This window comes from Populus trichocarpa, chromosome 2 (assembly GCF_000002775.5).
Source record: "Populus trichocarpa isolate Nisqually-1 chromosome 2, P.trichocarpa_v4.1, whole genome shotgun sequence".
In the NCBI taxonomy this organism is placed as follows: Eukaryota; Viridiplantae; Streptophyta; class Magnoliopsida; order Malpighiales; family Salicaceae; genus Populus; species Populus trichocarpa.
In genome coordinates this window covers 10,482,648-10,492,919 of record NC_037286.2, presented here as the reverse complement: position 1 = coordinate 10,492,919, position 10,272 = coordinate 10,482,648, and the positions used below count along the sequence as shown (strand labels likewise).

Genomic DNA, 10,272 nt, shown 5'->3' with positions numbered 1-10,272 from the left:
TTACAAAGGATGGTGATGGGTGTCAGGAGAGTTGAAAAGTATGCCGCAAAGAAGGCCTTAAAGGGAGACTTCCACATCCATCTTAAAGTGAATAAAGCTCCACCATCGAATAATTATTACTAGCAGAAACTTTGTCAGAGGTAGGGAAGAGAAAGGGATAGAAAAATCCCACATCATCAGAGAAAAGCTTTCACGACAAATTTCTTAGACAAACTACACGGGAATGTTTTGATATACTTGTTACTGGGAAACCCCTCAAAAATGCTCCCCAGCTATCTTTGCAATACCAATTTTACCGCCAAACAAACTTTTATATCTATTTTATCCCTTAATGAAGTATTCTTTCCATATTTGATCATAGATTCCATTCAATTTGTGCAATTTGTTTTCGCTCAAAAAATGATGTTTAGCAGGGGACTTAATGAATTTTTGTCAAGAAATTTCAACAAGAAGATGCTTCTCGAGAAATCATTTTTTTTAAAAAAAAAAAAACAAAATTAGTATAAAAAATTGACCGAAGGTAAATAATTACTAATGAATTAGTTAAAAGGCATTTTCGAGATTCTTATTTTTTTGGTTCGGACGACTCAAGTTGCAACTTGCAATCCCAGAAAAATACCTAGTGGAAAGTGCAAGCAGGCAGCTTGTGTGTACATAATAGAAAGTGAGAATGGTTTCAGAAACTGGATTTAAATTCCAATGGTAAGTCATTACCATGACAAATTTTCAGAAATGTTGCTTTACATTAAATGCTTCTTGTTAGTAGAAAGGTATGTGGAGTATACAGCGGAAGGAGATTTCATTTTCACCATTACTTCAAGACATGCGAAGCCCCTTCCCTCTCTCTTTTAACACGATACAAGCAAATTAGACTGGCAGGACAGTTGCAGGCAAGGGATCAATGTAATGACAAACTATTCACTCTTCCACAGTGAGGTCTGCAGATAGCAATCAGGATTAAATATCTGGAAGAGCTATCATCAGGAGCTGTAAAGTAAGGCACGAATTATCATAAAAAAGGAGAAAGATGATAGGGGAACTACAGCGAAAAAAAAAAAAAAACTTAATTCTCAAGTCCATAAAAACAAAAAAGATCTTACAAACGCTCTGTTAAATTCACAGATAAAATTTTAGGCAGGTCAACTAATAGCCCGTAGCGCAATTTAAACACTTTCATTTGAAATTAATTGAGACCATTATGGAACTGCTGCACCTTCACCTTGATTGTTAAGAGTCGGTCTTACTTCCAGCGAACACACAAGGCAAAAGAACGAGCTTTCATTGAAGGGAGAGACCTCAAACAAATCGCATGCAGCTTGCAACTCAGTGTCAAGGTTTGTGGAGTTTGAAGCCAAAAACTCTTGGGACGTAACTCTGTGTTGCCTTCTGTGGCTTTAGGTGACCATATGTCATCAAAAATAGGTGAGGAAATGTTGTTCCAAAATAAGCTCCATCAATGTCTAGGCAATGTCAAAGAAATTTTTGTATAGAAACAAAGCAGAGTGTAACTTTAAACATGTAGATACTGACATAAAGCCATAAAAACTATGCAATGCAAAATTAAGCTCATAGTTGAACCTGACGGGCCAGGTATCTAATATCACAAGCATAACATAGTCCGGCACACAGCCTGCATGTTTAGTCCAAAAGTTAAAGTTATGCAGAATCATAAGAATGATGCTCTGATGTCAAACTTTAATTTGGTCTAAAGAAATGGGAACTTTCATGTCAGTATAAAAATATGACCAGATGAAGTAAAATCTTTAAAGATATAGCAAAAGGTATCAGCAGATTCCAATTATATGCAATGATATCAAGTAGCCAATGATTCATGTTATAGAAGGATACTGCCTTGATACTTGGATCGAGGGTAATAGATGTCTTCACATTTTGGACAGTAGATTTTGACAGTACTTGAACGAGGAATGTCTGATTGACCAACTGGGAAGCAGGGCTGTCCACAGCAATAAACTCGTGGGCATCTCCCAAAGTCATAGTTTTTGTACTTCTCCAACTGTAGAAGTTTCCAAAACAACATTTAATAACCAATTAAATAAGACAAGATGACAAACAGATAAAGGAAGGAAACAACAGAAGCAGCAGTAAATAATATTACCATGGCAGACATCCCCTTGCTAGTAAGTATGTAACGCACATGAATAAGACCGTAAAGCATCTCTGCTGCAGATTCCACCAACTCATTCTGTTCTTCAGTGAACATATCACCTGAGAATGTGCAAATGCAAAGAAACTTAACATCAGCATACAATACACAATAAGATGCAAAGGGTCCACACTGAAATAATGGATTTGTTAATGTGAGAAAACTTAACCAAGCTAAGAACCCCTACTTCTTTTCTATTTCTTGGATATCAGAAAATATGACCACCTAAAGAGGACTTCTCAGGCTAGGACTCCTTAAATTATTCAATCACTTGTTTGAACACCAGGCACGCACAATCCAAGGACAAAGAACAGTCACAAAATAGTATATGTTAAGAGAACTACCCAGATGATGAAGAATCATTCATATGGGAAAAGTTAAGCATACACAAGAAGAAAATCTTTCTTTGCAAGAAAAATTCACTCTTTTAAGTTTTCATTCCTTCATCTGGAGTTTTAATAAAACATATTTTCAAACTCAGTGTCATAATGTGCAGAAAAAAGACATGTCCGATATAAATTAAACATTAATCAGACATTGGTTTCAACAGAATACAAAAGGCAGCTGCCCATGCTTAGATTCTGCATTTGTATCTCATGCTCGTAGATTATGGATGCACGCCATGTGAAAGTTCAACTTAAAAGATTACCAAGCAACAGAGAACACATAGCAAATGAATTGGATTCTAAGTAGAAAGGTTGAAGGGAAAAACCAAACTTTCCAAAAGTTCAGTTTGAATTTTCAACAAATAAACATAAATTACATACAAGCCGTAGTCCTATTTACAACAGGGAATTGCTTACCATGAGAAGATTCAACATCCAATATAAGATCAAGTGCATAATCATAGTATGGAACTTGACTGCTCAGTCCACAAAGATTAAAATCATCCTGAATGTACTCATCATCAACTTCACAGAAAAATTCATTTCCTCGCAAATTGCAAAACCACGAGATCCAAGATGTGTCATCTCCATCAGAACCACTAACATCCGACTCCTCACTGTCTGTCTCAGATTCCTCTGCAGTTCATCAAAATAAGGGCCTCATAGCAGATGATTGTTAATACCTTACATAAATAATTAAGTGCATAGAGGGAAGAGAGAATAAAGCAAGTCCAAGGGCCTCAATTAAAAACAACAAATAAGATCAGCCAAATTAACATAGAATCCAAGTAGCCAAACCATCTTAAGGAATCCAAATGCAATAGATTTAAACATCATTTTCTCCTACCACTGCAATTCCACACATGAAGAGTGTAGAAAAAAGAAGAGCACTTAAATGGTTACCCATTATTCTTAGTTGTAAAGGACTCTCTATATACCATCCCATGCAACACTTAAATAATACATTAGTAGTAACAGAATAAATACCAAACCCAGATCCATTTGCCACTAAAATGTAACTATACAGTATAAATACAACGAGCAAGAAAATGCCAAAGTTAATGTATTGATTAGATTGAATAATGCTCGCAGCCAGTTGCTTTCACCGAGGCATAAGTCAAAATGTAGTTAAACTCCTCACGCTCAGACAACAATATTCACATTAGATGAATGCAAGCACAGAGGAGAGCGAAAATAAAAAAAAGTAAGTAGTATATCACCCCTTAACCATAACCATACCTTATCCACTTAGAAACACACATACAACAGCTCAACTTACTAAATCAAACAAAATCATCACCGTTGCTCCACAAACCAAGATCCCATGCACCAAATAAGCTCAAAAACAAATCAACATAAACCCCAAAAATTAAAAGAATAAAAATCACTCTAGCTAAAAGACCAGCATACACACGAGCCACATTGCTCCGAAGAGAACAGCTAAAAACCAAACTTCAAAAAAAAAAATAACTGTCCAGAGAATCCCAGATGCCATAACACACATTCACCTCCAAATAATTGTCCACAGCTCCCACAGAACACAAAATCCCTAAAAATAGGGACAGTTAATCAATCCCAGAAAACACACAAAAAAAAAAAGATAAACAAAAGCAGCAAAAACCCAGATCCCAGACGCACAAAAACAATTAAAAATAATCAAGTTGAGCATAAAGAACCAAGAGAAAGCACTAGTACCATCAGAGCATTTGTTTTTGGAAAGCGAAGCGGAGCGAGAATCAGCACGATGATGATCAAGCTGCTGCTGATGGTGCTGTAATGATTTACCGGTAGAAGTAGAAGGAACAGATAATCTCTCCTTATCCTTACTACTATTATTCAATCCTCTCGAAGTTGAAGGAGAAGACTTCTCTAGATGCTTGTCTAGCGCATCATTTATACGCTTTCGATCAAGCGGTCCTCCTACAATATCCGATCTTGATGACCCGCCACCAAACCCGCCTCGATCTTTGTACATGATTCTTCTCTCTATCAGTTTCAAAACCCCAAAGTTTCGATCTTTTTTGGCAAAGTTTCAAGCTTTGAGGGATAACATGGTGGAAAAAAACCCTAGATTAATGGAGAATTATGGGTTCTGAAGGATTTGACAATTTAAAGATGAATTTGAGAAATTAGGGTTGGATTGAAGAGAAGGGTGTGGACGGAGAGAGCTAGGGTTATTTTTTTGGTGGGGAGAAGGAAGGAGATTTACGCGAGAGCGCTTTCTCTCTATGGGCTCTCTTTCTCTCTTCGTTTTTTCTTGTCATTCCATTCCTTTTGAAGATTTGTTTTTTTCTTTGAGATTTTTTTATCCTATTCTTATTGTTCTTTCTTTTGTTGGGCTTAAAGGATACAAAGGGAAGAACACTAGATCTAGCCCATCATTTTGAGATATAGTTTCTGCAATGAGAAAATCGAGCCCAGTGTAGGAATTTGAGGTGCTTGCTCAGGTGTTAGGTTGCATGTTTTGGTTTTGGGTTATAATCTAGAAAGAGATTGAGATGCATCACTTCGGTATAAACTAAGTGTTCAAAATTAAATTGAGAGAGGTTTGTTTTCATGTACGAAAAAATACTGCAAAGATGAATTAATAATATTCAATTCAATGCCTGTTATGAAATAAATTTAAAGGAGTTGATTATACAATGCAGTAAGTCTACAATTCTCATGAATATTATGAATCAATGTTATAAAAAGTGGTTAAGTTTTAATTCTTAATCAAAATTAATTTTTTTTAATGCAACAAAAAAAACATCAAGGTTATAAAGAATTATTACACATTGTTATTGTAAACCTTAAAACTTTTTAATCCGACTATTTATTTAATCTAATTTTAAAACTAAACCGTGTAAAAATTACTCTGACATAAAGATGAAATTGACATAAAAAGATCTAAACCTGACTCTTTGCCTAGCCTTGGTTTAAAAATAAATCATGTGAGAGTTACTCTGGTGTGATCTAATTAATATGGTCAATCCAAAGATAACCCGAATGATTATTAAAAAAAATTAAGAATGAAATTGAGAAAAAAAAAATGAAATTGAAGGAAAATAAGGAGGGAATTGAAAAAAAAATGTAAAAGGGTTGAATTGATAAAAAAAAAAAATTCTCTATAAAATCTCGGTTTATTTAAGAAAAAAAAAAGGATCTGAGGGTAATGTTCTTTTCCGATAAGAAACAAACAAAGAAATGCATATAGATTTTAGGACATGTTCTGGACAGGTTCATAATGGATAAGTGCAAGGCTATATACTTTGCTGGACACGAAGCCACCACTATCACAGCTTCATGGTGCCTTGTGTTATTAGCTACTCACCAAGAATGACAAGCTCGTGCTCTTACAGAGGTGATTCAAATCACCTTCCAGATGCTGACAGGCTTCGAAACATCAAAACTGCAAGTGTTGCTAACTACATGCAGGGAAATTCAACCAAGTCTTTGTCTGAATTTCTAATCTTGACTTTCAACAATTTACAAGCAGCTTATAATGGTAATCCAAGAGAAAATCCGCCAATACCCGCCTGTGGTGTTTGTGACCAGATATGTATTCTATCACACTCGGATATCGCGGCGACCGATTAAAAATTCATCTTGATATGAAAAAAAAAAAAAAGATATTTGGCTTCTTGTTTTTTTTTGGTGGAAAAGGTCTTGTTCAAGTAGTCGCCACCTAGTATTATGGTCACTAAAAACTCTAACTGGTCAATAGAGATTCTATGATATGAAACTGGTTATGCAAAAAGGAAGATGTTATCACCCCTTAAGCGTCCAGCCTAAGGCAAGCTGCATTGCTGGTTTTGTCTAAAATGACTAAGAAGTTTGTTCTCTTTTTCATTTTTTATTCTTCATTTCATGTTCCTAACTCTGGCGTCTTTGAACAATTCTTACGAATATTTCCAACTCTGACGTTGGTAAATATCGCACAAATCCAAAAAAATACGATACTCCTGACTCTGGCGCCAGTGAATATTTTCGCAAAAAATGAATTTGACAAAAAAAATTTCTATGTCATTTTTTCTTGTTTATCCTTTATTATTATTTACTCTTTTTAGATGGAAATAAAAAAAATATTGCACGACATATTTGTATTTAATAATAAAAGGTCACATATTGAGCACATAGCTAAAAAAAATACAAAACGTGAAGAAAAAAAATAAATCAAAGTGTGAGGGGCCAACAAATAAATCAACAAAGATCCCCAAATATTTTTGGAATTTTCTGATATAAAAAAGGGGATAATTTGGCCAAATATCAAACTAAAATAGACATAAAAATTATGATCGGGGCATAAGAGTATGTTTTGCCAAACACACCCTTAATAAAACATAATTTGAGCCGGCTGGGCCTAAAGCCCAGATCCGGCCACTCTCTTTACTTTTTTTCTTTTTTTGGGGCTGGGCTGGACCCATCTGGCCCGGTCCGGTTACTGGTTCAAACCAGGAACCGGCCCAGGAAGCAGGCACGCGTGAATCAACTCACGCGTGCACTGCACAGTGCGAAGGTAATTAATTACCTTCGCACTGTTCTGAAGAGCTCAAATTTAAAACAGAGTAAGAGAAGAAAGCCTTACCTGGCGAAGACGAAGACGAAGGTAATGGTCCTAGCACCAGCCGGAGAATGTTCTCCTCTTCCTCCTCCTTTCAGTCCCTCCTCCCTCTGCTCTAGTGTGTTTCGTTTGTGTTATGGGTTCTCTCCACCGTTTTTGGGTTTTTTCTTTTTCTCGATTTTTTTCTCTGTTTTTTTCTCCTTGCTTTCTCGCCTCTGTTCGTTTTCTATCTTCTTTTTCTGCTGCTTTTCATCTCCGTTTCCCTCCCCTCTTCTGGCTTCTCCTTTCCCCTTTTTATAGAGCCAGACCTTGAGAGGGATTCTTATCCTTATCTTCTCTGGGATCTTCATCCTGTGTAGAGTGAATCGGCTCGGTGTTTGGATGGAACGGAAACACCAACAGTCCTGCCATTGTTGGACTGTTGGTGGTGCTTATCCTTGCGTCAGGGGAGAATTATGAAGGTGAGGGGGACCAAAACAAACCCTACGGGTTCCGTGGGTAGCTAATGCAACCTTGAATTTAGCTTGTGTGCGGCGATTTTTTTCTTTGCAGGGGGTGTTCTCTGTTCCCAAAGGAAGAAGACAGTGAACAACAATGACGAACGGCGTCGTTTTGGACTGGAAATGGCCATTTCTCAATTTGGTCCTCCAAGTTCCAACATTTTTTAAGGGGGCCCCTGGACAGAATTTCGGCTCCTTTTACAAAAAGGTCCCTGGACCTTGATCACTTGTAATTTTGTCCTTAATTAACTCGGAAATTTAATATTTATTCAATTATACCCCTGATTTCATTAATTAAACTAATTACAAGCTTAATTAAGTCCTCAAACTTATCCATTCTTCAATCAAACTCCCGATATCATTAATTAAACCCAGTCAAAGTTTAATTGAAACTCCATACCAGCTAAAAAAGCTATATGGTCTCAAGAAAGCGTAAAGTGTTTCACATGACTCGGGGTATGTTTGTAAGCTCAAGAAAGCGTTATATGGTCTCAAACAAGCATCTCATGCTTGGTTTGAGAAATTTTCTATTGTGATCTCATCTCTTGGATTTGTTTCTAATAGTCATGATTCTGCTCTTTTTATTAAGAGCACTGATGTAGGTCGTATCATTTTATTCTTATATGTTGATGACATGATTATTACTGGTGATGACATTGATGGTATCTCAGTTTTGAAGACAAAGCTGGCTAGACAATTTGAAATGAAGGATTTGGATTCTCTTTGATATTTCCTGGGTATTGAGGTAGCTTACTCACCTAGAGGTTACCTTCATTTTCAAACGAAATATGTTGTAGATATTCTTGAGCGGGCTAGACTTACTGATAACAAGATTGTAGACACTCTCATTGAAGTTAACGCAAGGTATTCTTCTTCTGATGGTTTGCATTTGACAAGTCCTACTTTATATTGTACTATTGTTGGGAGCTTGGTATATCTCACCATAACTCGTCCAGATATTGCATATGTTGTTCATGTTATTAGTTAGTTTGTTGCTTCTCCTACTACTGTTTACTGGACAGCTATTCTTCGTACTTTACGATATCTTTGGGGCACAATTTTTCAGAGCCTCTTACTTTCATCCACCTCTTTCTTGGAGCTACGTGCATACTCTGATGTTGATCATAGCAGTGATCCCACTAGGAATGTGTTTATTATTATTGTTTAAGGTATTTTTTATTTTAAAATAATTATTTTTATATTTTTTTGACATGAACAATTAAAAAAATTAGAAATTATTAAAAAAATATAAATTTAATGATTTTTTAAAAAACAAATTAATTTTTAAACATTATTAAAAACAAAATACCAAATAAACACCAAGTCCCTTGTTACTAGACGCTCTCGTATCATTTTAGTCGAACACAGATTTAATCCCTTTCTCGGAATTTTATTTTATAATTAGAGGGGTCAATTCGGTAGAGACATGAAAAATCTCTCTGTCTACAGCCTTTAATTATAAAGTTAAACCACTTCTGTCGCGTGGACCCGCCACTTCAGCCCGGTAATCATGCACAAATGATTTGACTTTTAAGCTTTCTTCTATCATCGAAGTTCTATATATAGTTGTTTTGCATAAAATAAAGGAGAAACATTGCTTTATGCAGACGAGTAGCGATTAGGGTGTAAATATTATCAAATTTATTCTAAACCTAGCTCAAGTTATATATTTTTATTATATATATATATATATATATATATATAGAATATTTATATTTTTAATTCAAATTAATATATACATATATCAATACTGATATAATACACACAAATATATATATATATATATATATATATATATAATTTTACTATTTAATATATATGTATATGCTTCAAATAGATATTACTATTTTATTTTTTTATTAAATAATATATAATAGTAGTAAAATGGGTAGTATATAAGAGAAACCTAGTGAATAGAATATAAATATTTAATTTTTTTACTTTGAATAATATATTAAGAGCATATTTGAGATTGTAATAGCGGTTGCGGTTTAAAGTATTTTTTATTTAGAAATATATTAAAATAATATTTTATTTAGTTTTTTAAAATTATTTTTTATATCAGCACATCAGAATAATCTAAAAATATAAAAATATTACTTTTAATAAAAAAAATTAAAACTTTTAAGAATGCGGAGAATCACTAAGTGCGAATATAAAAAACCTTGGCCTGTAGAAATTCATTTTCATCCCTGCATAAAACCTCCCTGGTTCAATGCTGCATAGTGACCGAGGGAAGTGGGGTGGAAATTATCCCCATTCCCAGGACCTCGTCTTTAACAAGAGCCACCCTCTCCCCGTAATGATTATGGTGTTTTTGTGAGAAAACCAACAAGACGCTGGACTTTCCGGACCACTTGTTGTAAAAGGACTTTACATTAAGGTTGTCGGCTTTGTTTTGTTATATTTTAGAATGGCAAGTGTATTTTATTTTAGTTTAAAAAACAGAATAAACTAATAAATTTTATTTTTATTTAGAATCTTGGCTTGTTTTGTGAATTCTATCTAAATTCTAGTTGGAATTTTTAAGTTACGTTTGAGTCAATTATTGTTTCTTGTTTGTTTTTTAATATTATATAGTTTTCATGGTATCAATCTCATATTTTAATCAGATCATTGGATTGGTATTTATCATTTTTCTTTGTTTTTTTTATAGATTGAATATTTTATAATTTTATA

The 10,272-nt window shown here is 34.6% G+C and overlaps 1 protein-coding gene across 1 annotated transcript; it reads right to left on the bottom strand.

The window, feature by feature from the left end:
* Positions 1–1,050: 1,050 nt before the first annotated feature.
* Positions 1,051–4,839, bottom strand: LOC7483807 (putative casein kinase II subunit beta-4). The gene is made up of 5 exons (XM_002301205.4): positions 4,246–4,839; positions 2,968–3,186; positions 2,117–2,226; positions 1,849–2,014; positions 1,051–1,460 (listed from the first exon to the last, which is right to left on the bottom strand). The coding sequence occupies exons 1-5, from the start codon at positions 4,523–4,525 to the stop codon at positions 1,330–1,332; spliced, it is 906 nt and encodes a 301-aa protein (XP_002301241.1). The 5' UTR covers positions 4,526–4,839; the 3' UTR covers positions 1,051–1,329.
* Positions 4,840–10,272: the final 5,433 nt, after the last annotated feature.